At 45.6% G+C, this 27,676-nt stretch overlaps 1 protein-coding gene across 16 annotated transcripts in view; it reads right to left on the bottom strand.

Moving 5' to 3' along the window:
• Nucleotides 1-27,676, bottom strand: part of Dysf (dysferlin) — a 208,130-nt gene that overhangs the window by 121,308 nt on the left and 59,146 nt on the right. For 8 of the 16 annotated variants that reach the window (XM_071601695.1, XM_071601700.1, XM_027934434.3 and 5 more), the window contains 9 exons: nt 27,419-27,469; nt 24,981-25,011; nt 24,144-24,259; nt 22,692-22,818; nt 19,981-20,084; nt 13,283-13,351; nt 13,061-13,104; nt 9,571-9,653; nt 588-629 (listed from right to left, as the gene is read on the bottom strand). In XM_071601695.1, the coding sequence (XP_071457796.1) occupies nt 588-629; nt 9,571-9,653; nt 13,061-13,104; nt 13,283-13,351; nt 19,981-20,084; nt 22,692-22,818; nt 24,144-24,259; nt 24,981-25,011; nt 27,419-27,469 (667 nt within the window). The remainder of the gene's footprint in view (nt 1-587; nt 630-9,570; nt 9,654-13,060; nt 13,105-13,282; nt 13,352-19,980; nt 20,085-22,691; nt 22,819-24,143; nt 24,260-24,980; nt 25,012-27,418; nt 27,470-27,676) is intronic. The other 8 variants (XM_071601698.1, XM_071601703.1, XM_027934435.3 and 5 more) reach the window with 1 other exon arrangement.

Below are 27,676 nucleotides of genomic sequence, written 5' to 3'. Positions count from 1 at the left end.
CCAACCTAAGGTGTGCACTGTAAGACCCTGGGGGTGAGGGAGGGCAGTGACAGGCAGGAGCCAGGCCCACCCCTCAGCCAGGAGCACCCTCCACACCCTCCCTCTCCAGACCCCAGCACACACAGGGCTCTGGCTCTGAGAACCAAAGTAGGAGGTCTTGCAAAATGAAGCTCACATGAACATGACTAGTCATTTGTGCTGATGGTCTTGATCATGATCTACCTGTGAGCTCCATTTCTAGAGTTTTTCACTCCCTCTGGCCTCCTCCCAGTCCCTGAGACACTTTGCACTCCACCTGGACCACTGAAGCCCCATGCCTGCCCTAACCCCTCACTGCCAGCCCCAGCTCCAGCCCCGCAGTAGTAGGAAGGGGTCTGGGAGGGTGGGAAGAAATTGCTTTTAAGACATTCCAAGCAATTTACATGTTCAACCCGAGGTGAGAGGTAACCACCTGTGGTAAGCTCCAGACCCCCAACCCCATCTCATGCAAATCAGAGAATTCCCCAGTCTCCAACACCCTCACCCCTCCAGCAAAAAGACACCCAAGACCCCAAGCCCTTGTGGTCCCCTAGGTGACAGCAACATACGGTCTGTGGCTCGTGGAGGCTTGACCACACCTGCAGGCTCCTCTGAAGCATAAAGAAATGGAAAAGGGGTTAGGATGGGCACGGCTGGGTGAAGGAATGGTTACATGAACAGGCACATGGATGGACAGACGGCAGACAGGTGGAAAGACAGCTCCTAAGTGGGAAAGAGACGTGGCCCCAGGCTCCAGCCGAGCCCAGCCATGAGTTTGTCACAGATTAAGCCATCACCAGCCCCACCCCAGCCAGACATAGCCCCTAGGACCACAGTGAGCCCTCGGAAAAGTGGACCCAAAACATGATTAATATGTTCAGCATGATTCAGTGTATTCAAGAAATAATATTTTTACTTTAATAATAAAATATGCTTTTCTATATTATAGCCAGATGAGTGAGAAACACCTAGTACCGACATAAAGAAAGAGCAAGGGAAACATGAAGGGATCAGAGTGAGGCCACAAGGCACACCCAGGACTCCAAACCCAACAGGCAGGTTGACACTAGGGACCAGCGGCTGAGCAGTGGTGTTTTAAGGCACAACATCTCCACCTAGTGGTCACTTCCAGTATTGCCACTGAAGATAAGAGTTGCGTTTTCACAACAGGGGAGCCTGGGGATCTGGCTTCTGGCACCTTCTGCTTCCAAGAAAGCATGGTGACAGATGCTGTTCACTAGCTGAAGGCTCTGCACACTTTGGTGTGCCCATAAATGTTGGTAACTGATTCTAAAAATAGAAGCAAGGAGGGAAATGCTTTGGCTCTCGGTATCCATCACTCATTTCTGGGCAGGTATGAGATACCCCAGGGGAATGAGCAGCCTCAGTCTTCTTCCACCACTGACTCTCCTTAATTTCTGCCCTTTCTTATACTCTGATATTCCTTTTCTTTTCTTCTTATTTTTTCCCCTTCTCCAATCAGCAAAACTGTACCTACGAGTCTGAGGTCATGACCAAGCCTAGAGAAATGTTAGTGAACTTGGGGATGATTTTCAGGCATTGCTCACCTTTACCAATTACTCTTCTCCAAAAAAAAAAAAAAAAAAAAACCTGTTGCTATTTTCCTATAGATTCAAGGGTTAAGCAAAATGTTGTAAATGAGCAGACAGAGAAAGAAAGGAGAGGAGAGGAATGTGGATGCCCAGAAAAGAGGACAGGGCTAACCAAGTGAGGCCAGAGGCACAGGGAGGGTGAGTCCAGTCCCTCCATGGCCAGGTCTCAGCTTCAAATGCCCGCTGGCAGGAAATCCAGGTTCATGGTCCTTTGAATATCCACAGGAATCAGCTTTCATTAGTGAGAGAGCCAGGCCTCTGGACACAGGGGAGCAAGGTGACCTCGGCAAGATGACCTCCTCAGGCACAGCTATGGTCCAAGAAGAATAGTGGCCAGGGACCCCCGGAAGGAAACAGACTTCCACTTTAAGCTAGTTGCAAATGATTATGAACAGATCCAGCCTATTATCTCAGGCTGATGAGGCCAAGGTCATATTTCCAATCCCCGGGTGCTTCTTGCAGAGGTAAACTTGGTTTCCCACCCACAAACTGGCTTGCAAACTGGTTCCCAGCCAGACACAGATGTCCCCCAAATTCTACAAGCCACCTGACCTACACATGCCTCTGGTGGCCAGGAGGACTAAGCACTCCTTTTCATTCATCCATTTGTTCATTCAGCGAGGCTAATCAGGCACCATGCTAGACACTGGGAGTATGTAACAAGACATAGCCCTGCTGACATCTGAGGCCAGTGATTCCTAACTTGAGGGCAGGTCACAGGTCTCTGGGTGCTACAACTCATCCCAGGTTTTCTCCCCTGTGTCTGCAGACAGCTCATAAAGTCAAGGGCAGGGTGGCCGGAGAGCCCGCCCAAGACAAAGCTTCTATTTAGTCCTCTCATCATCCTTGTGCCAAAACACAAGTGTTTTGGTGTGTTTTCTCTGATCCCAGGGAACTAGGACCTGGAAGTCCCATAGCACAGATGAATACTCCCAGTTTTGTGGCCTGAGCAGCAAAGCCCAACTCCCTCACCTGGGGGAAACTGAAAAAGACAGAGCATCCCTCCCTGCCCAGTGAACCACAAGCCCTACAAGCCACAGCCCTGCAGACAGTCCCAAGGGACACACATGTACCCTGGAGAAGTCGAGGCCATTACCTGCAGCTGGCCTGCCAGTTCCCTCTGCCTCTCGGCACACCTCCAAGCCCATGGCATTTGGCTGCCTGACACTCGCCTGAGCCAGGCAAGAGGAGAAACCAAAAACTGCTGGGAAATCGACATCATCTACGTTCCAAAGACAAGAAGAAACTAACTTGGGGTTTCTTAGCCATGGAAAAAACTGTAGGATTCGAGTGCTATTTATACAGCATGATTCTCACATGTGTAAAGTTATCAAGAACTCCATGTAGGTTTCACAGGTCTCACGTGACTGTGACCTTTTGAAAGAACTGCCGCGTCTAAGGAAAGCACTCCCTTTGAAAAAAAAAAAAAAACAAGATTTCTCCTTGGTGCACAGGGTCCAAGGAATACTTTGGTGTGCCCAGGCAAACTCATGGCAGAAGTACTTAAGAGGTTAGTGTTCGGTCCTGTCCTCACTGGGAATAAAAACAGGAATACAAAAACAAAAACTCCTAACTGAACCGAATCATCTGGGGAAACATGAAGTGGGGGAATGCGGAGAAGAAGTTTTTAGAGTTCAGTTTGGTTTGGGTTTTGAAAGCTGTAAGGAAATCAAGTGTGGTGAATCACCCAGATGTGCTAGAACCCCGTGAGGAGGAGAGAAATAGTACAAAAGAACTAAAGAGAAAGTGGGAAGGGCATGTTCTTTTTTTTAGTATTTATTTTTTAGCTTTAGGTGGACACAATATCTTTCTTTTATTTGTATGTGGTGCTGAGGATCGAACCCAGTGCCTCACGCATGCCAGGCGAGCGCGCTACCACTTGAGCCACATCCCCAGCCCGTGGGAAGGCCATGTTCTGAGGGGGTTGGGGGACAAGCAGAGAAGCTGAACAGGAAACCAGGCAAGTGCTAAGTTTCAGGACTTCAGAGAAGCTCAGGCCTCAGAAAGAGAGCCACCTCCAGGAAGGGACATCCTAGAAACTGAGCAGTCCCAAGAATAGCCTAGTTCAACCAATCAGTTTAACTCTTTTATTGTCACATACATCAAGCTATTTAACTATATATTTAAAACCCAGTTGGCTGGTTGCAAAAAAGATTCTCCTTTATTTCCAGAATAATCTGGGAGGAGATGGTCCTGCTCTTGGAAACCTCCCTGAAGCACCCTGGGTTGCCTGTGACTGGAGCGCCATCTAGTGGCCACATAAACACCTTTCTTGCCTTCCCATTAAAACAGTCGAGATGTCAAGTTTTTCGAGTTCTTTATGTATTCTGAATATTAATCCCTTGTCTAAGGAGCAGGTGGCAAAGATCTACTCCCATTCTGTAGGCTCTCTCTTCACATCTTAATATTTCCCTTTGCTGTGCAGAAGCTTTTTAATTTGATGCCATCCCACTTATTGATTCTTGGTTTTATTTCTTGGACTTTAGGAATCTTGTTAAGGAATTCGGGGCCTGTGCCAAGTGTAAGCCTATTGTGTTTTCTTCTAGTATGCAGAGTTTATGATGTAATTCTTAGGTCTTTGAGTTGATTTGTGCAGGTTAAGAGACAAGGATCAAGTTTTACTATTCTACTAATGGATATTAGTTTTCTCAGCACCATTTGTTTAAAAGGCTATCTTTTCTCCAAAATATGTTTTTACCACTTTTTTTTTTTTAGTATCAGTGACTGTATCTTTCTGGATGGGTCTCATGTCTTCTATTCTATTCCATTGGACTTCACGTCTGTTTTGGTGCCGAGACCATGCTGTTTTTGTTACTATCGCTCTGCAGTATAATTTGAGGTCCCAGATTATGGTGCCTCCAGCTTCACTTCTTGCTCGGGATTGCTTTGGCTATTCAGGGTCTCTCATTCTCCAGATGAATTTTGGAACTGTTTTTTTCTAGTTCTGTCGTTGGTATTTTGATGAGGATTGAATTGGATCTGTATAATGCTTTTGGTAGAACTCAAAAAAAAAATTTAGCAGCAAAAAGCAAATAACCTAATTAATGAACTGGCAAAAGAACTAAAGAGATACTTCTCAAATAAAAAACACAAATGGCCAACAAATATATTAGAGGATGTTCAACATCTGTAGCAATCAGGGAAATACAAATCAAAAGTACACTAAGATTTCATTTCACTCCAGTCAGAATGGCAATTATCAATAATACAAATAATAATCCATGCCAGTGAGGATGAAGGGGGAAAGGTGCACTGGTACATTGTTTATGAGACTGAAAATTAGTACAACCACTCTGGAAAGCAGTTTGGAGATTCCTCCATTGACGAGGAATAGAACTACCACATGACCCAGCAATCCCACTCCTTGGTATTTATCCAGAAGATCTAAAATCAGCATACTACAGGGACACAGCCACATCAATGTTTAAAGCAGAACAATTCACAATAGCTAAGCTATGGAACCAAAGTAGGTACCCATCGATACATGAATGGACTAAGGATATGTGAGATACACACACATACACACACAAATGGAGTTTACTCAGCCAGAAAGAAGAATGATATTATGTCATTTGCTGGTAAACGGATGGGACTTGAGAGCATCAGGCTAAGTGAAATGAGCCAGAATCAGAAAGTCAAGGGTCAAATGTTTTCTCTCCTATGTGGAAGCTAGACCAAAATAGGAGGGGAAAAGGAGGCAGGGAATCCCAAGAAAACAGAGGAGAGATCAGCGGAGTAGAGAAAAGAAACTGAGGGGGGGAGAGAGGGGAGACAGGAAAGGGGAGAGACCATGAAATGAATCTGATGAGAATGTTCTATGTACGTATATCTATCTATGATGCATTAACTTTTAATAAATTATAAGTAACGAGAAGAAAGACCAGTAGAGTAGAGGAAAAGGGCACAGGAGGTGAGAAAGAGAGGGGAAGAGGAATTACCTGGGACAGAAATGGAGCAAATTATAGCCCATACTTATATAATTATGTCAAAATGAACCCCCAATATATGTACAACTATAATGCATTAATTTTTTAAAAAAAAGTCCCAATGACACACACAAAAAAGATGAAGGCCAACATCTCCATCAGAAATGAGGACTGATCCACTCCAGCAGGTGGATGCTGTCAGCCTCATGGAGCAGCAGCTGTTGGAAAATAGTCAGAAAAATCATGTTGGCCTCCACCAGGATCTGTCCCAGGATTCAGAGAGGGACAGTAGCCGTCAGAAAACCAGAGAACAACCTCCTCCCATTCCAAGAGTTGTGACCTGGGAGGAAGCCAGAACACCCCTGCACCACCCCATGATGCAGTGTCCCCGCCTCAGGTCCTTCAGCCTGCAAAGGCCAGACAGCCCTTTGTAGGAGCCTGATGAAGGGGACCTCCTCCTGCAACAGGCAGTTCTCCCAGTCAGGAGGGGAGCAGCTGGGGCAGGAGTCCTTAGCAGCTCCTTCTAGAAGGTTGTTTTTATGAATTCCACCAATGCAAAGTATCAAGGGTGAACTCAGAAAGGCAGAGAGTAGCTAGACGTTGAAGCTGAGCGAGGGTAGCTGGGAGTTTGTTGTATAATTCTCTAGGATGTGTTTGAAATTTCCTATATTTAAAAGGTTTGTCTGAAAACTGTTTCAAAGAACCTGGAAGAAGGGATTGGAGAAGGCACTGACTTCAAGAGTACTGGTTACAGTCTTCCAGGAACTAAGCACATTAGCCTGTTCTGCTGCTAAGAATCCGTGCAGACGGACAGACAGACCTGTGCCCTGTCTGGACAAGGACCCCCTCGTTGAGCTGATCGTGCTAGAGAGTGAATAAAGCAGGAGGGGAATGACAGAGTCCCACCACCACGGGGAAACAGCACCTGTAAGATTCAGGAGAGCCTCCATCTGAATGTTTTGGGAAGTGGTTTGGGATCCTCAATAGTGAACAAGAGGTACCCTTCGTGGACACAGCAAAACTTATGGGAGAGGACAGACAGCAGTAAAGAAGAAAAGGAAAAATATATAAAGACAGAGGGAAGAGAAAGTTTGTCAAGAAAGAGTGTATAATAAATAGTTCCTTTTAAGGCCACATGGGAAGCCGAGAAAGCAGAATTGATGCAGAAAAGTACATTAGATGAGTGATGTGAAAAGTCAAGCATAATGATAGTCAGTGTGACTTTAGGGTTTATTCTATACCAGGTACTGTAAGAACTTTACCATTGTAATCTCACTGAATCCTTCCGACAACCTTAGGTTGGAATTTGTAAGAGCCTTGTTTTACAGAGAGGAAACTGGAGCGAGTCCCTCAGCTACAAAGAGGCAGAGCCAGCCTAAGGTGACCCCAAGCTGGCTAGCTGCAGAGTGGCAGCTCCCTCCTGCCCCACCCTGCCCTCAGCAGCCCCGGAAATGATGCTAGAATTAAAAAATAATATATCCCTCAACTCATATTTAAGAATTTACATGTCTCAGGAAAAATAAATAATGAAACCAGTCCTGCACCTAGATGGATCTAAGTACCGTAAGTGACCCATGAGACATTCCAGTACATGAAGGACCAAGTTGACACAGTGGTCCCATAAGATTGTATGGCTGATGACCCCATGGCCTTCTTGGTGGGTGTAAGTACACTCTGTGATGTTAGGACAATTAAATCAACAAGCAAAGCACTTGTCAGAGGTCACCCCAATCATGAAGCATGGTGTGACTGTTATTTTCTAAACTATGAGAAAGAGATAAATTCCTACAAAAAAAAATCTCCTCTGGGGGGGAAAAAAATATGTATACCACCTACACAGGAATGAAATCACACTGGTCTCAGAAAATACACTGAAACAAATTCAGAATGGAGCACTCAAGTATAAAGACTTAAAATTAAAAGCAGTTCAATATAACCTTGGTTTGGTGAAGACCTTTTAAGCACGATATATAAGGCAGAAACAAGACTTCAACTATTTAACTCATTAAAGACAAATGGAAGAAATTAGAAAGTTTAAAAAGGAAACAGTGAAATCAGTCTAAAGAGTTAAACAGGATAAAATTGACAAAAGCTGATAAAGTTTAAAAAAAAAACTAGTAAGACTCATCAAGAAAAAACTCCAACACAATAGAAACGAGAAAAAGGAAAATACCACAGGTAGAAAGAATTGTTTACATTATAAAAGGTTGCTCTGCACAAGAGTATGTGAATGGATTTAAAGTAATGATGTTTTCCTAGAAAAAGGTAAACTATCAAAATTGACTAGAGTAAAAGCAACAAACTAAAAATAACAATAATCACAAGAGAAATTGAAAAGCTTAAAAGAGCTATTACTACACCCACTCAAAAAGGGCACCCAGCCCATATGGTTTTATGGGTGAATTATTTCAAACCCTCAAAAGTCTATATTCTTATGTTATATAAACTGTTCCAGATGTTAGAGAAGACTTTAAAATCTTTCCAATTAATTTTACAGAGCCAGCATAACCCAGATACCAAAACCAAAGAAGTAATACACAGACATACCAAATGAAGATAATAGAAAATCGAGAAACTGGCCCAAGAACACATTTAGGAATTTAGTAGGTGATAAAGATAGCATTTAACACTGTAGAGAAAAATTATTTTAAATATAGTTTTGGTATATCACCAAAAATTTTTTGAAAAAAAAATTAGAGTCCTGCCTTATTCATTAAGGAAAAGATTAACAGATTTGGCTTTAGAAAAATTTAAATTACTGTAGGTCAAGAACTATTAGTTGGTAAAATAAAGCTGACCAGAATTACTTGCCACATATATGACAAGGGGAATAAACATCCGTATACATATAGAACTCTTACAAAACAATGAGAAAAAGACAGCGTACCATCATAAATATGGACCAAAAATATGCATTTTTAGCAGAATAGCCATAAAGTATATAAATATATATCACATATAAATTTTAGTCTTTTTAAATTTACACTGGTCCATTTCACCAGCTATCAGTGAAATGAACATTAAGGCAACAATCGGATACTATTTTCAGCCAATAAATTAACAAAGATCTTTATGACATTATTATTTTACCTTGCATTCATGTGGATGCAACAGAAAAAGCTTATGGGAGTAACTGGATTATAGATTAGTCCAGATTTTTTAAAGGACAATGTGGATACAGACAAAAAACCTTAAAAATGTTAAAATCCTCTGATGCAGCAATTCCACTACTAGATAGTCATCCAAAAGAAAACTCATGAACTGCACAGATATTCAGCCACAAAAATAGTCATTGAAAGCCAGTTGTTCATAATGTAGAAAAATTAGAAAACAGTTAAATATTCAACATTTACTAGTGTGTGTAAATTACGGTACATTCACACAATGAAATGTTTGTTCACTTAAAACTGTTGTAGAAAAGCATTTAATCACATGAAAATACATCTACATTGTATTGTCAAGTGACAAAAGGCAATTTTCAAAACAATTTAACTTTTAATATATACGTTTATATTCCTTTATGGATGTACACACACACACACACACACACACACACAGATAAACACAGAAAGGTCCCAGAATACTAATAGTTCTTGCCTGCGGTAGAAGATTTATTTACCACATATATGACAGGGGGGTAATTAACATGTAATTTCACACAAAGGTCTTATATACTTTTTTTCAGGTTATCTTTTTATTTAAAATTTTATAAAATAACAATAGGTTACTTTTCAATAGACTAATACAAGCCATTACAAAATAGAAACTGCTATGCACAGTCATCCACCAAGAGATTACCCTCATTGTACCACTCACTCAGTGATACATTCTACCATTCAACTGTGGAGCATCCTAAGTGTCTCCAGGGCTTCTCTCTCACTGGCCAGAGCCCTACACCATGGAAAATGGACAACAAAGACCTTATAATCCTCCCTTTTCTGCAAACTCTCCAACTCAGAGGTGAGATGGAAAGAGCCTGCGGGGTCAGAGAACTCAACACAGGTGGAACTTACCTTCTATCTCTCCTCCAGGGGCAGAGATTTTCGACATACTCAGGTAGGTGGTGGCCACGATATCATTGTGAGTAAGGCGATCCCTAGAACAAGGGGACAGAGAGAACCTGAGCACAGGAGGAGGATTTAGACCACTGTCTACCCTGGAAGGACTCGGCCGGTGTTACACATATGGGGAGTCCCAGTCTTCACACCAGGTATGTTGGTGAGGCCTGGTAATCCCAAGGAAGAAGAGATTGGACAGAAAGCTCACCCCAGCTGCCCCTAGAGGGAACGAGTCTGTCTTGCCAACCATTGGTATCTCATCAGCCAACCAGCTCAGCCAGCAGCCTGGAACCCTCAGGTTGACAGGGAGGAGGCGGAAGGCAGGGAGGGTAAGCCATCAGGAGGCTGCTCAAGAGCAAGATTCCCAGACAGAGCTGAGACTTCAGCAGCTAAAGAAATACCAAGTTCAAGGAGAAAACCAGGTGACCAGGAAAAACTAACTCCAAGGCCACCATCTTGAATTAGCCAGTGCCAATGCATGATTCCCTTTTGTGTGTGACTTTACATGTGACCAAGTACTTTTGAAGAAACAAGTACTTTCATTTGCATCTCTGTTGTATAACCAGGACCCAGGCTTGGAGCTGTGCAGGTACTGCCCCAGGGTCAGCCCGACAAGGAGGAACAGAGCCAGGCCTGGTGTCCTGATTCCTGCTCTGGTGCTCCTGCTGTGGCTCACATGGCTCCTTGGCAAGGAAGGAGCCAGTCCTGCTTCCCACGCAGCGTAGAGGACTGTGGGTAGGAGAGTGACTGATCTCCCCATTAGCCAGCAACCTCCTGGGCAGACTCTCCTGAACCCTATGCCCACCTCCCTTGATAACAATAAAAATAACAGCTAACATTTAAGCCTTACTCAGCCACTACTAAGCCAAGCACGGTACTAAACCCATCATGTGATCTAGCTCACTTATAACATCTGCCCCATTGGGTAGGTACTACAATTAGCCTCGACTTCAGGCTAAGGATACTGAGGTTGAAAAAGTTAATTCATTTCCAAAGATGGCCAATATTTGATTTGGGACCTGACATTCCTGACATGGAAACCAAGTTGGTTGTAGCCACTTGCTGCTTCCTTGGCAAGTTGGACTTGAGGTTCAAAACCTAGTAGTTTTGATCCCCCAGAGAACTTTTGGCTAAGTTTTGGAGTGAGAAGCGGGTGCTTACCAGCACCTACAGGGTAAAGCCAGGAATGTTCCTAGTCAGCCTAAGCAGACTGCACAACCTCCATCCATCGTGAAGGACTATCAGCCCCAAAGATCAATCTGCTGAGGTTGAGAAACACTGGGCTGAGCAAGACCTATGTATGACCTTCAGGAAGTTTCTCTGGTGCACCTTCAATCCCTCTTCTACTCAAGGTCCAGGACCCCCTCTTTCCTTGCTAGGTGAAGTTTGGCCATGGGTGGCATCTGGAGAGGGTACATCCCAGCTCCATCACAAAAGACACCTGAGCCTTCTTTTTAAATCCCCATGAGATAGTGATTTCTGCTGATCCCTTTCTTCCTCTTCATATTTCTCAGGAAGGTGATTCAACTCTGATTTTAAAGTTTTTCCATCAGGACAAAGGGGCTGCATGAGGAAGAGTGACCTGTCAGCACAAATCTGCATCACTGTTCTGGTGAGTGACATGAGCAAGAACTGGAAAAGGAGAATTTCCTTGAGATTATCGATACAGATACCTGACAGCGGATGGCATCCTTGAACTGCTTTCCCTCCCAGCCCTAGAAAATACCAGCTCATGAAAAAGAATTGGATTTCTGACCTCTGAATTGGATTTTCTGAATCAGGCGAGGAAGGAAGGAGAATGGGAGGAGAGAGGTTGTTTTTATGGTGGTGGGGAGTGGCTTTGGGGACATTTTTTTTTTAATGAAAAAAAGGAATTTTTAAAGAATTGAAAGGAAGACTAAGTTTCAGAGAAAAGGCCATATGGACTGTATCATATTTCCAGGATTCAGGTAATTACAAAAGTTTATCTGTTTTCTGGGAAGAAAGCACTTTTCGGGACAGGAACATGTAACAGAGGAATGCTTTCTGGCCAAGAGTTGGGGTTTGGGGCTTGGGGTTGCTTTTGGAAAATACAGCGAGTCTGAAAATAGACTCACAATAAAAATGCCACTTCAACCCAAACCAGAGACGCAACCACCAGATTCGGTAATGTGTTTGGATTGTACAGTATGCCGATGCCTCTGACACGGCTCCGATGGAGTCAGGCCAGCACATCCACGGCACAGGGCACAACCGCATCCACACGCGAGCACATGCACACACAGGCCCAGGCACGCACCGCCAGCCGCCCCGGGCAGCACAACACACACGTCGCCAGCTGAAATGCAGGGATCGCTCTGGGGATGTAAAGTGGGTCTCTCCAAACCGCTTCCCCACGGCACATACCCGCGGTCACAGCCCGGGGGCCTCTCCCTCGTCCCCCCCACCACCTCCACCACCCTGCTGCTCCCTTCCCTCTAATTCTCACAAGCTGTTTTCTTTAGGCCTGGGGAACTGGCACACACTTTAATGGCTCTGTGGCCTGGGGGTTTTTCCCTGGTCTCTCATTATCCTGCTGGTTGGGGGTGTCATGGGCCTGGGACCAAAGAAGAGCATGCCAGGGAACCACACGGCCAAGACTTTTGGGGGCAGAGAAAGGACAGCTCTCTTTTTGGAAAGCCTGGTATCCTAAAGATTGCATAGGTGGACCCTGAACGTCCCCCTCAAGCGTGAGAGGGATCGTCTTGACATTGCAGGAGGCAGTGTTGCCTAGTGGTTAAGGATGCAGGCTTGAGTTCACCTCTGACCTCTACTACGTTCCCGCTGTCCCCTCAAGCAAGTCACTCCGTCTTTCCCAATCTATTCCCTGCCGCGTGAAGTAGAACCCCATCACTGAGTCAAGGGTCAGAGGAAATAATGCACATAAAGTGCTTGCTAGGTGCTCAATGAGTGTTAGATACTAAGATTTTTCTAAGATGCCCGTGAGCTCTTGTCCTCACCTGCTCCACACCTGCAGTGCTGTCTCTGCTCAGGCCACTGGCCCAATTCCCTATCCTAGAAACTGTCCTGTGCCACCCCATTGGTGGACAATAGCCCATGCTCCCAGAAGCTCTGCTCTCTCGGTTTCCAGGCCTCAGTATATGACCTTCTGCTCCCTGGAACGCTGTCACCATGGACATATGAAACCCTCTATCCCACCAGGTCATGGATGCCCCACCTCCCCCAGGGAGCCTCCCAGCCCTCAGGTCCCCAGAGGTGGAGCCCCCTCAGCCTCCCTGGCTGTGCCCTCTTTATCTGCTACCAGGACAGACATGGTGGGCAAGCAGTGAGCCAGCGTCCCCAAACCACCAGCCCTGCACCCCCTCACTCTGCACAGACCACATTTCACTCAAATCAGGCTGAATGAAACCCAGGGCCTCCGTGGCCCTCAGGGCAGCCCCCTCTAGAACCCCCGCTTGGAGCTCACCAGTCCACTACACGGATCTTCATTTTTTCACACATGGAGGGAAACTGAGGAGGGAAAAAGAGGCGTGTTGAGAGTAGTCCTTTGAAGACAGTGACATCCCCTCCTCCACATAGAAGTCCAAGATGCCACAGGAGGCTGGAGAGGACGGGGGCCTGGACCTCCTCAAGTCCCAGGCCCCAGGGCCTCCTGGGGAGGGTCAGTGGGTGGCAGATCGAGGCTCACCATGGCGGGCAGCGTGATGTGCTGGTTCCACTGGGGGTTGGCCGTCTTCTCCAGGATCTTGCTGCAGAGCTGGGAGAAACAGAGGACAGGGGCACTGAGCTCCATGGGACTCTGGGATCCCTCAGGGACCACCCCAGCCAGCAGCCACTTTCCACCACGCTGACTGCCCTTAGGGCTGGGCTTAAGACTCTGGGGTCTTGGGGCCAAGTGCAGTGAGCTCAGACTTAGGAAATCTTTGCAAAGACAAAGTTCAGCAGGAGGTCAGACCCAGAGCTAGGAGTTGGGTGAGCTCCCTGAATGGCACAGCCCTTCCACCCTGAACTCATACCTCTGGCTGGAAATTCTCCTTTTGTACCTCTCATTATGGATATGATCCTAAATGTGGGGTCCCTGAATCCCAGAGGCCTCCATAGTCCAAGGCACCCCTCCTCCCTCTGCCCATCAGACCAGATGACTCTCCACTTTGGAAGGTAGTGGAGATCAGAGGTGGGGGAGGGACAGGAAGGGGGCCAGGGCCCTGCACCTGCATCTGAAAGTGAAACAAAATTCAGTGAAGATCTAAACCCTATAAGTCACCGTCTGTCTCGGACCAGCCCTGCCCTAAAGACAAGGCTTGTCCCAAACAAGAATCCTAACAGGAACAGAAAAAGATCTAAGCCTGTAGCTCACATGCCAACCCTCTCCTTGTAGTCCATGGGGAGCACCAGGCCCTTTGTCCAGCCCCAGGCTGCAGCCACACACAGACACAGCAGGTAAAGACTCAGTTTCAAATAAGTAGATCCTGGTGGGTTTGCATGTTCTGCACATAAAAATAACCAGCAGGCCTTTTCAGAGCATTTCCTAGAGACCATGTAGCGTGCTAAGCACTGCATTTTATGTGCATTATCTCATTTAATGAGCATCTGAGTTAGATCAGGGACTTCAGATCCCCAGAGTGAGGGCTTTTTCTCCATCCCTCATCCACCCAGTGCCAACCCCTGCCCCACCTTCCTCCCCGCTGTAAAAAGAGCTCAAGCAAAGGCTGCGTGGGGCTGGGGGAAGGGATGGGTGCCAGAATTTGGGCCTTGTGTTAGCAAAGAGAGGGAGGAGGAGGGAAAGATGAGAGAGCAGCTGTGGAACAGTGGGCAAGAAATGAAACAGTTCACAGGAATGGAGACACCACAGGCAGCGAAGCATTAAAAGATGTTCATAGTTTAGCTATTGTGAATTGAGCTGCTATAAATGTTGATGTGACTGCATCACTGTGGTGTGCTCATTGTAAGTCCTTTGGGAATAAACCGAGGAGTGGGGTAGCTGGGTCAAATGGTGGTTCCATTCCAAGTTTTCTGAGGAACCTCCACACTGCTTTCCATAATGGTTGCACCAATTTGCAGTCCCAATTTGCTGCAATTTGCAGCAATGTATGAGTGTGCCTTTTCCCCACATCCTCACCAACATTTATTGTTGCTTATATTCTTGATAATTGCCATTCTGACTGGGGTGAGATGAAATCTTAGAGTAGTTTTGATTTGCATTTCTCTGATTGCTAGAGATGGTGAACATTTTTTCATTTATGTGTTGATCGATTGTATATCCTCTTCTGAGAAGTGTCTGTTCAGTTCCTTGGCCCATTTATTGATTGAGTGATTTGTTTTTCTGGTGTTAAGTTTTTTGAGTTCTTTATGTATCCTGGAGATTAGTGCTCTGTCTGAGGTGCAGGAGGTAAAGATTTTCTGCCATTCTGTAGGCTCTCTCTTTACGTTATTGATTATTTCCTTTGCTGAGAAGAAGCTTTTTAGTTGGAATCCATCCCATTTATTGATTCTTGATTTTACTATGGAACCAACCTAGGTGCCCTTCAATAGATGAATGGATTAAAAAGTTGTGGGGGGTGTGTGTGTGTGTGTGTGTGTGTGTGTGGAATATTACTCAACCTTAAAGAAGAATGAAATTATGGCATTTGCAAGTAAATGAAGGGAGCTGGAGAATATGTGCCAATAATAAGCCAATCCCAAAAAAACAAAAGCTGAATGTTTTCTCTGTTATGCAGATGTGGATTCACAATGAGGGGAGGGGCTAGGGAAGAATAGAGTTACTTCAGATTAGGTAGAAGGGAGTGAAGGGAGGGGAGGGGGTATGGGGGTAGGAAGGATAGTAGAAAGAATCAGACATTATTACCCTCTATACATACATAACTATACGACTGGTGGGATTCTACATCATGTACAATCAGAAGAATGAGAAATGATACTCCATTATATATTTTTATATATATATATATATATATATATATATATATATATATATATATCAATTCATTATATATATCAATCTATTGTAATGTATAACAAATTAAAACAAATTTAAAAATCTTTAAAAAGATGTTCGACCTCATTCATCATAGAAGAACCACAAATAAAATCAATGAGATGAAATTTCTCATCATCAGATTATAAAACTCTCTATAATCTGACAACCCACTGTTGGGAAACTGCACGCTCACATTTTGCTGGTAGGAAAATGAAATAGCTTGATACTTCTAGGAGGCAATTGGCCACTACCTATCAAAATTACAAGTACATATTTTCTTTGACCTGTAAATTCTACCTCTAGACATTTATCCCACAGAAGTGCTTGTACATGGGAAGAATGACCTACATGTGAGGTTATTCAACACAGAATGGCTTGGACTAGCAAGGATTCTGAACAACCCAGGTATCCAAGAGAGGACAGGTTAAATAAATTATGGTCCATTCACCCAATAGAGTACTATGCAGTTCTAAAAAAGAATGAGGACCACTCTATGCACAGACATGAAATAATGTCCAAGCTATATATTATTAAGTAGAAAAAGCAAGCTGCAGAGCCATGAGTCTAATGTGCAGCCATTTATATTAGAAGGGTAAAAGATAAAAACTATAGTCATGTTTACTTCCATATGCATAATGAAACCAAATAATATAAAACAAACTAGCTACAAAGGTTTCCTTTGCAAGGAGGAAATGAGTAGCGTTGAATGGGTACAGAGAGACAGGGAAATGATAGGTAGGTACAGAAGAGATGGAATGTTCCTATGTAGAGGTATTACCTAATTCAGTTTTTTAAAAGAAAGGACTCTCAAAATACCATAGCTGACAGCCCTGTCTGCCCTGCGCTTCTTGCACTCAGGGCATTCAGCCTCACCCTGGGGAGGCCAGAGCCTCTTCCACAGCAAACACTTCAACCCTTGGAGGCTCCCACTGAAAGAGCCACTGGGATGTGGGCCTGGGGGCATGAACAAAGGCCAGTCCACCTACCTCTGCCCTTCTGCACCAGACATCACTACAGCACTGGGCTCGGGAACCAATTTAAAGTGAAATCACACACACACACAAAGGCATAAAACATGCAAAAAAAAAAAAAATGAAGTAGTACTAAACAGACCCAAAAAAAGGGCCACATCTACAAGATGAAAGATAGAGGCAAAGCCGGCGGGACCTCAGCAGCCAATATCCAGCTGGGGGAGGAGGAGGAGGAGGAGGAGGAGGAGGAGGAGGAGGAGGAGGAGGAGAGGGGGAGAGAAAATCAACAGGAAAACATACCAGAAAGAAACACAGGCAGACCCTAGGTGAACTATGGTTATCTCTGGGATGGTGAGGGCCACAGAAATAAAATATGGGTTGGGTGTGGGTTTTGCTTCATTTTCCTGTTCTCTGATTTTTTTTCAACTCTTCTTTTTACAAGTAATGGGTTATATATTTTTTTTATTCATAAAAAAATTTCTGAACCTCCACCCCTTCCCTACAAGTACCTCCCCTTGCCTTTTCCCATATATGAAGTATGTACACACACACACACACACACACACACACACACACACACACACACCATCCCCCTGAGTAACTTGGTCAAATCCAAACGGTTCACATCTTGGGTAATAGTGCCACCTTGTGCCCATAAGCAGTACTGCAAAGATGTCCAGGCGGGGCTTGATAGACCCAGAGGACAAAACCCTAGCACTCTTCAGATTAGGATGCAATGAGATCATCAGACAGACAGATGAAGAGAGCATGGAGAGTCCATGAGGAGATGATTGAGAGCAGAGAGAAGAGGCCACAAGGGCCAAGGATCACAGAGGAGGCTGACCAGGCTGACGCTATCAAGGGGGAGATTTCAGGGGCCCCTTCCTTATAAACTCATTCTTCAACTCCCACCACCCCTTTGAGAAGGACCATGGGCTGCAGCTTCTTGCTTAAGCCCAGCTGCCCTGGGCTTCGTACAATCCTGGGCCTCAGCCAGGCCCCGCCCCTGATCACCTCCCCTGGCCATCTGCACCTTGCCAGAAAAACTCCCAGGGTCAAAAGACCCCAGGAGCTGGGTAAGGTGGTGCACACCTGTAATCCCAGTGGCCTGAGAAGCTGAGGCAGGAGGATCACGAGTTCAAAGCCAGCCTCAGCAATTTAGTGAGGCCCCAAGCAACTCAGCAAGACCTGTCTCTAAATAAAATATTTTTTTTAAAGGGGCTGGGGATGTGGCTCAGTGGTGGAACACCCCTGGGTTCAATCCCTGATACCAAGAGGAAAAAAAGGCCAGGGGAGATGAAGGGGGGCTGGAAAAGACCCAGGAGCAGCAGGAGCTCCTGAGATTTGGCTCCAAGGAAAGCAGGCCATTAAAATTGGTCTTGGGTGTCACACCATGGAAGCACCCTATCATGGGGGAACATGGAATAAAGACAATTTTCCCGGTTGGCATGACCTTCTCCATCTGTCAGTGGAAAACACTGATCGTAGTCCTTGGAGCAAAAGCTACCTAGCCATAGCTTCCTGTCTCCTCCGTGCAGAGCGGAGCAGAGAGAGTCCATGAGGAGATGATTGAGAGCAGAGAGAAGAGGCCACAAGGGCATCCTGTCCTGGCCCTTCCTGAGGTTAGGTCCAGGGTGTCAGATGCAGACCCCAAACCAAAACCAAAACCTGCACCAGAGAAAGATCTGCCAGCAGCATTTGAAGGAGCTTAAAGCCTGAGTCACGGGACCCAAGACGTTCTCATTGAGACCCTGCGTTAGGCTCTGGGGATGGAAGAACCAATGGAAGGGCTCGCAATAGCCAATTTCAGGATAACGTGTGCGTCAAGCCAACAATGACGGATTCCAACACGTTGAATTTATAAAATTAATGTGGTCCCTTGTAATAGTCAAAGGGGCAAGGGGATCAAAGCTTTTCTCCACAGAGAAATGCCAACTAATAAAGAGAGATGGAATGATAATGAAAATCATCATTCTGCAACCCCAAGGAAATGATTTACTCAGGAATGAATACAATCAGAAATAGGATACCTTCACAGAGCCCAGGCTATGGTCTACATAGTGCTGGAATTACACAGGAAGACACTGACTTTTAAAAGGGGGAGATCCATAGGCACCCCCTTAATGGAGTGTTCAAGGTGTCATCACCCATGACACTGATGCCTGACATCACTGCTTCCTGACATGTTGCAACATGACGTTCAGAGCATCACGTGTGACGAATTCTTGACAACATACATAATCTGAATCTAATGGAGTCTGCAGACCTAACTTTCAGTTTATAGAAAGTACAGGAGCCAGCAGAGGAAATTAAGCCACACCTGCAAGAAACAGAGAAATCCAGAACTTGGACAAGTGGCCAGGGTCTCCAAAGGGTCAATATCATGGTGAGGAAAAATGGCAGCAGGGGAACACTGTCGTGTGGTCCTGGGAAGAGGTGGCAGTGGTTCTGGGGACGCAGGGAAAGGCTGGGTCCTTTGAGGTCAACTCTTGAGGTCAAGAGTTAGAGATGGCATGTTTACTGTAGATAGAGAGAAGAGGGAGGAGTCCAGGCAGGCCCACAGTACAAGTTCTGCCTTGGGTGGTGATACCCGGTTAAGATGGGGGCTCCTGGACATGGGGCAGCTGGTGGCAAAGAAAATGAGTCCTGAGTCAAAGCTGTTCAGAAGCAGAGCTGAAGGTGAAGGAGGAATCAGAGCTAAAGAGACCTGTGAGAGTCCCCCCTGCATTGGCAATGGCTGAAGCCCAGGAGCAGCCCAGGCTACTAGAGAGACCCCTTAGGGTGGACACAGACACTGGGAGGCACCTGCCTGTGTGTAGAGAAGGGCAGGGGCAGAAATTGACAGGGACAGGTGTAACTGCCTTAGCCCTGGGCAGTGAAGAATCCCTAGGGTGCCCACCAGAGTGGTCTTTCCCTGCCCGACTCCTGCCACAACTGTTAAGAATAATCATGTTTTGAATCCCAGGCCTTACAAGGGCTAAGTGAGCACTTTACCACTAAGCTACATCCCTGTAGCCCTTCTCACTAAGTTGCCCAGGTTGGCCTTGAACTTGTGATCCTCCCACCTCAGCCTCCTGGGTGTGTACCACACCTGGCTCATCCCACATTTTTCTTTAAAAAGCTTTCCCTATCTATATGCCTTCACATCTGCTTTCCACACAATTGCTTAATTTTCCACCAGTGTATTCAGTGTCCATCTGTCCTCTCTGGGTCTATATCCACACCTCGGTGTCTGGCTGGACACCTTGGGCAGACCTGTCCACATTTTTGTGGGCAGCAGGCCCAGAGAGCCAGACCTGGGCATGCATCCCAGGATCAGTGCCCACCATGCACACCCCTCCACTGCACCTCACCTTGAACTGTTCTCTCTGACACTTGTTCGAAGGATGCTCAGCCCTCTCCCTCCCCCAGGGGCCCTCCCCCTCCCTCATTCCTTACCATTTTCCCTGCAAAGCTGACTTCCACAAAGGGGTCCACCAAGTTCTTCTTGTTACTGTCAAAGCCAAAGATCTGCTTCACGTTGTCCATCACAGCATCATCCACTGGGCAGAAGGACAAGCCAGTCACCACCTGCTATCCCCCATGCCAAACCCCAACTCTGCTCCATCCATCTCCAGGCAGCCCCGGCTAGACCTGAGTGAGACACTATGGCCCCATCCTCTGGGGCTCAGCCCAGGCGCTCCCAGGAGGGAGGACTGCTGCAGAGCCACAGCCCCTGAGAGCCCTGGGCTGCTTCCTTCCTCAGCCCCAGACACCTTGTCCACTGTCCCCTCAGCATTAAGAGGTTTCAAAGCAGGTCTCCAGGCTGGGGGTGTAGCTCAATGGTAGGGTGTGAAGCCTTGGGTTCAAATCCCCAGTGCCAAAAAAAAACTTAAAAAAGAAGTTTGCAGAGCAGGTCTCCAAGTAACTGTTTGATTGATTCAAGATCTACATCACCAAGGATAGTAAGCAATCTAAAAAAGGATTGAAAGTTTTTATAATACCCCATTGTTGGTGACCCTTCCTGTTTGGTTTTTGTTGATGCTGGGGATTAAACCCAGAGTCTTACTCATGCTAAGCAAGCACTCCCCCTCTGAGCTACACCCCAGCCCATTTAAAAAAGAAAGGAAAATCACCCAAAGTACTGAGGTTGGCCTTGAACCTGCCACCAACACCCACACCATCATCTCAGCCTCCCAAATACCTGGGATTACAGGTATATGCCACAACACCTGGTTGACATTGTCCTTTATTTCCATTAGCAGAGTAATTTACCTAAGATTAGCCAATCAGTCAATTCTGGCTTCCTTTGGTTTGGCGTACTGAGGATTGAACCCAGCGGTGCTACATCCCCAGCCCTTTTTATGTTTTATTTTGAGACAAAGTCTCTCTAAACTGCCCAAGTTGGCCTTGAACTTATGATTCTCCTGCCTCAGGCTCCCAAGTGGTGGGATCTTTTAAGAGTTTTAAATCTATGATACTTCAAACCAAATTATTTAACTGAGTTAGCCAGATTATTTGCACATGTATATATGGATAGATGTGTTATGTACATACATATGTATATGTATGTTTTATATGTTATGTTTTACATGGCCATGAACGAGTGTGAGGAGAGGGACAGTTAAAGATTATATGCTCACTAATGCCTACATGAATAACGGGTAACAGCGATTAGCAAATAGTCATGTTCTGTTTACTCATCTATTTTGTTTTTATTTATGTTTAAACAACACTGCAGCAAATACAACACAAAGCTCCTTCACCTTAAGAAAAGCAAACATTTCCATTTCCCCATGCCTTCTGGAAGCTTGCCAGTCTCTCTTCCACACAGTTGCAGCCAATGAGTAAAGAATGATTTTAAGCAGGTATTCTAATATCCACTGAATTCCCATTACTTATTCAAAGGCTTCCCCACTGTGGTTTTGGTCCAAGTAAGCTTGCACAGAAGGAACCCATTTCATTTAAGGATGTCAATTGTCAAAGCAGAAACCCTCAAAGAACTTTCTGCAAAACATGTAAATGAGGACCCAAGTTGCAGACTGCTGGGGAAGAAGACTGGCTTGATGAAGCTAATGCACACTCTGAAATAGTGACTCACAATGGGCTCCTGACAGAATCACCTGAGAAGCCTCTGAGCCCTACCCCAACCCAAGTGAATCTGAAAGGCTGGGGGTGGCGACGGGGGCAGGCACTGTACTTTCTTTGAGCCACTCCAGTGATTCTACTGTGCAGCTGAGGTTGGTACCCATGGCTCCCCAATATTTGATATGATTCCCCCAAGGTTTACTAAATACACAGGGTGAGACCAGTACCATTAGCGGACATGCTGGCCTTCCTGGGAGGATGTGGGAGATTATCACAAGTCAGTTGATCCAAGGTCCCAGTTTGCTAGGGACTGAACAGTTTCCAGAACGTGGGACTTTCTGTGCTAGAACATGGACAGCCCCAGGTAATGGGGGATGAAGAGCCACCGGGGGAGCAGCATTCTTCATCTATAGAGAAATGGTCCCAGGAAGGCCTCCTGCAAACCCTCCAGCATCATAGCTTCCTGCCTGGGCTCTGCCAGTGAGGGTGTCCCCACATCAACGACCTCTGACCTGGGAGCAGGCAGTGTTTAGATGGCGCTGCTTTCTCAATGAGAACCCAGAAAATGGGTCTCCAGAGTGGCTAAAGAGCCAGGGGACCCCGGAATGGAGCCCAGCAGCCACTGTTAAGCTCCAGATTCTGGCATCTGGTTAACTCCACCAGCGTGTGTTATTTTCCATTAAATCCTGATTGCTGGGTTGGAGGTATGGGTTAGTGGTAGAGGGCTTACCTGGAGTTCACGAGGTCCTGGGTTCAATTCCCAGCACCACAGGGGGGAAAAAAAAAAAAAACTTGGAAAACCTAGAAAGGCTCAAGGTATTGGCCAGGCAGCACAGTAGAGGGCCAGCTGTCCAGCACTGATCTCTAACAGACCCTTGAGGAGGAAGATGGGCCAAAGGGAGGCAGGAAGGAGGCAAAGGGATGGTCCCTGGTGGAAGGAAGGATGAAAATGTGCCCCAGGAACCCACAAAGTGATGCACTTTCCTCTCCCAGGGAGCCAACCATGGTCCCTCCCTCACGATGTCCTCACAGCAGCTGTAGCAGGCGCCCACCCATGGGGGAGGGGGTTGCTCCACACTCACTCTGAGGCAAGTCCTCAGCTCTGAAGACCTTCAGGCAGAAGTGGGCTCCTCGAAGGGCCACACCAGTCGGCCTGAGCAGATTGCCTTCGATGTCCTCCTTGTCTTCAGAGGGGTCTTTTCTCTCCAGCTATAAAGCAAGCCAAACATGATTCCTCCATGAGCTCTCGGGTGCAGTGTTTGACCTTCCTTTTCTAAGAGCTCAGCCTACCATGTTAAGTGAGGTGTCTCATAAGACAACTTGCTCTGGAACATTTTTCTTTTCTTTTTTTTTTTTTGGTACCAGGGATGGAACCCAGGAACACTTAACCACAGAGCCACATCCCCCAGCCCTTTTTTATATTTTATTAGAGATGGATCTCGCTGAGTTGCTTAGTGCCTCACTAAGTTGCTGAGACTGCCTTTGAACGCGCGATCCTCCTGCCTCAGCCTCTGGAGCTGCTGGGATTACAGGTGGGCACCACTGCGCCCAGCTGTTTTGCACATTTTTCTGCCACAACACTGCCAGCCTTCTCTTCTCAAATACACAGGGTGCTGACACCTCCCAGCTCTGAATGCTCTTCTCATTTTTTTTTCCAAGAAGCAGGGCTTTTTTCTGCAATATGGAGGAAACATGCTTTGCCCACCTGCCCCAGACATAAATCATTACCACCCAGGAACTGCCCAGGGGTCCTCTTGTGGACCCCTTTCAGGGTTCTAAAGACAAACCAGAACCCAAAAAATTCTTTCTTCCCTTAAACACACCCATATCATTATTTACAGAATTCACTTTTACTGGTATCAAAAATTATACTAAAAATTTATCACTAAACTAACTTTATTATATTTTTCCTCTCTTAAATTTTTTTTTGTTAAATATCTTCACTGTCCCGGGTACTCCTGCTTCCTATTTTCTTGGTGTACACTGTGTCCTTATCCTTTATAGGTTTTCTGCACATCTCTTGGCACCTCTAGTGACTCTCTGCTCAGATTCACTCTCCAGTCTAGGCTGCATGCCCAGCTTTCCTGGACCTCAGACACCTGAAGCCTGAATTTGCGGTTGCTCCTTTCTCTTCCTGGTTCCTCATGGGGACTGCCACACTTTTCTCCCTCACTTCCTCCTTTGATTTAGAACTTTGCCTATTACCACATCCACATGATAATGATATAATCTGAGGCAACAATATTCAGGTTGCAATATCATGGAGAGAATGATCTCCCTTTGCAAAAAGAAAAATACACACGTGTTTTTGAGAAAGGCAGGTGAGAAGATATTGATAATGGCTCACTCCAAGTGGTAGACTTATGAGTGAGTCCTTTTTATTTATACTTTTCTACATGTTCTACAGTTCTCATAATTATCATGCATTCTTTTAAATCAGGAAAAAAAATTAAGCTTCAGGATTTTCGTTGGGTGCTTCCACCACCAAGCAATATGTGAAGGGCTGTGAGGAAGACCCAGGGAAAGGTACTCACAGGAGCTTCATCTCCAGGCCCCAGCACACAAAGGCTGGCTTTCAGGTAGCCTCTGGCCCCAGCAGAGAAATCGTCAGGGTCCGAGAGGAGCAGCCACTTCCTGAGATAGGCATGACCTAAAAGAGAATGATCAAGACCGGGAAGACCCAAGACTGCAACTTGGTCCAGAAGCCCAGGATGGATCACATACAGTGCGATAAAGGGCTCAGCCATGGCAGGAAGGGAAAGGAGCAAACCCTAGAATCCCTTGGGCTGAGAAACCAAGAGCTCTAACACCAGGATGACCAAAGATGGCTCTCTATGGCATGCCACAGTCACTCAATAGGGCTGTCTCTTCCTGAAGAGAAGACTTAGCTATTCATAATCATGACATGGTCCACCTGGGTGATGTTGGCAAGTAAATAAATGTCTCAAATTTGTTTTTTTAAGCCTAGAATAATCAACTTTGAGCATCTACGTAGATCAGAAGTATTAACAGAAACCTCTATAAGAGACAAAGTTAAACCATTTTTAACTTCCTCAGAAAGTGACCAAATCAGAGAGAGAAGAATCCCTGGACTTCATCACCCAAATGACCTGCCTCTATCTGAGGTGACCCCGGGCCCCAGGACCTTCCAGGTTTATCATCCCTGAATGGGCCATCTGACACAGGTGGGGGTTGCGTCTTCCTGAGGGCCTGAAGCCTTTGCGAGGAGGATGCAACCCCTGCCTTCTCTTCCAAGAAAGCCTCGCCTCCATTCCAAACCCCCCAGGGAGGGAGAGTGAGCACCCAAGCAAGTGTCCCCAAGCAGCCTCCAGAGTCTCATGCAAGGACACACCAAAGGGGTGAGAACTCACGGGGCTCTCTGTAAATGGTGCCCACGTCCATCTGAAATCAAAGGAAACACAAGTCAAACTCTTGGCACTGAAGTGTTACAGCATGGTGCATTCGATGAAGCCAGTAAAGGGCTTGTTTTAAGAACTTTTAGAGACACAGGAAAGCGTCATGTGACACTCCATGGAATATATTTGTTATAGAGTTAGGTAAAGTATGTTAATGCCCCAAAAAGAAAGAGGAAAGGAAATACCCAAAATGGCACCTCTGCTATCTCTGAGGGGCAGTAGATTTGCATGGGTTTGATTTGTTTCTTTTCTTTCCTATATTTCATAGTGTTCTTTTTAAAAAATCATAGATTATCAGGATGTTGATAGTAGGGGAGGTTGAGGGGCAATGGAAGGGCAAAGAGTACACTTGAACTTTCTGTACATTCCACTTGATTATTTTTAATATTTGTTTTTTAGTTATAGGTGGACACAATATCTTTATTTTATTTTTATGTGGTGCTGAGGATCGAACCCAATACCTCACACATGCTAGGCGAGCACTCTATCTCTGAGCCACAACTCCAGCCTCTCCACTCAATTCTTCTGTGAATAAAACTGCCCTCAAATACGAAGTCTGAGCCAGGCATGGTGGCACATGCTTGTAATCCCAGCAACTTGGGAAGCTGAGGCAGGAGGATTGTAAGATCAAGGCCAGTCTCAGCAACTTAGTGAGGCCCTAAGCAACTTAGTGAGACCCTGTCTCAAAATTTTAAAAGGCTGGGAATGTAGGTCAATAGTAAATTGTCCCTGGGTTAAATTTTCAGTACCCCACCCCCAAAAAAATAAAATAAAAAATATGAAGTCTTTTCTATCACAGATTAATAACTAGAAAAAATATCTTTCTTGACCCATGGATTCTCAGAACAAGAATATAAAGACTCAAGTCTCAAAATAATTAAGATTTCATTTGTTACATAATGACTCAGACTCAAACCCACTCCTTTAAAGAAATGCCTTACCAAGAAATTAGATTCTGTTTTTCTAAAATCTTGTGGCTACTTCCCAGAGGAGGGGAGGGGGTCATTTATTTGGATAGCAGAGGCAGGTTAAAATAAGTCTGCACTCTTTCTTTCCTTTTGATAAATCAAATCCTCAAAGATTCTCAAATAAGAACATCAGTGAGAAATACACTAAACGACGTCGCAGCACCATGCAGATCTGACTCGCTTCGTGCAATTATTTTTTGCAAGCTGTTGAACCATCCTCTAGGAAGCACTGTGCTTCTGGTACTGGGTTCCCAGAGGTGGACTGCTCCCTTCTGGGCTGCCCAGGACAAATAGGCAGGCTGGGGCTCCTTCCCCCAGGGCCCTCAGCTGAACCCCATTCCTGATCCACCGTGAAGGTGAGTTCAGGGCGGACAGTGCCAGGTTGCACAGTCCCAGCATTGGCCAGAATTGGGTGGACGCTGCTTTCTCAGATGTAGAGACAAATAGGAACTAAAGAGAAGAGGCTTAATTCTTCCTACTGGAAATAAGGGAATGTTTTAGCTCTCCTCTTTCTGTCATACATTTTACCTTAGAAAACCAGTAAATGTAAGTACTTTATCTGTTTGAAATGTATCTTTCTAAAAACTAAGCATTTTATAAAATTTATGATATGGAGACTAGACATCTTTCTCAAGGGCATCTTCTCTTTGAAATGTAAACATCAAGGAAGAGGGTCCTCCTCCCACCCAGAGGGAAGTGACGGGCCTGACTTGAGTGGGTGCCATGCTCCAGGCTATAAAACTATCTCCTGTTATAAATACAGGAGTTGTAATCCTGTTTCCTCCTCTGGATAAAGTAAATTAGCTGACACTGATGGTCATTATCCACCAAATCTAGGATGAATTCTGTGTGCCCAGCAGTTCTACCCAGTTGTCTTATTTGAGGTGCTCTACCTCCAAGCCACATCCCCAGCACCCCGGCCTGCCTATTATTATTATTATTATTAGTTTTTTTAAACTTTGAGGCAGAGTCTCACTAAGTTGCCCAGGCTGGCCTCAAACTTGCAATCCTCCTGCCTCATCTTCCAGGTAACTGAGATTATAGGTGTTCACCACCATGCCTGGCTAGTTATTGTTTTTCTCAAAAGAATGAAAATGTAATGGAAAATATGTAATCCACTGGCTATATGAAAGGATGAGACTCCTTCCTGTCTTGGTAATCTCTCAGCAGATGGCCTGAGATGCTCAGCCCACCCCAGTTAATGCTTATTCAACAATGAAAGTGTCCTACTTCTCTGCTACCTTTGTGGAGAGGTTTTCTGAGTTGGGAAATCTGATGGGTTTCTAAGGGAAGGGGTTGAAATCTTCCCAACATGGACCAAGGCACACAAGGTCTCTGGAGTGCCAACCCCTGCAGGTAACCCACAGCGCCTCCAGGAACACAGGTAAGTGAAAACTGACTAATCGCAAGGAAATGAACAATTACCCGGAACTCCCCAATGAGCGCATCTGTCCGGAGGGAACGGGAGTCTACCACCTAGGAGGAAAGAGCAGTTAAAATCCATACCTATGAGTGAAATTGTGACCCAGACAGGGTTCAACCCAACAGCTCTTCTCTCCCAAATAAAAACAGCCAATAATGAGCACTTACTCTAGTCCAGATTGTTCTAAATGATTCCCAAGAATAGTACTCCCAAGAATAGTACCCTGACTAGGCACTCTTATTATCCCCATTGCACAGTTG

Source organism: Marmota flaviventris, chromosome 14, assembly GCF_047511675.1.
Source record: "Marmota flaviventris isolate mMarFla1 chromosome 14, mMarFla1.hap1, whole genome shotgun sequence".
NCBI classification, from domain to species: Eukaryota; Metazoa; Chordata; class Mammalia; order Rodentia; family Sciuridae; genus Marmota; species Marmota flaviventris.
Note: the sequence above shows the minus strand (reverse complement) of the source record. Positions and strands in the feature narration are given on the sequence as shown.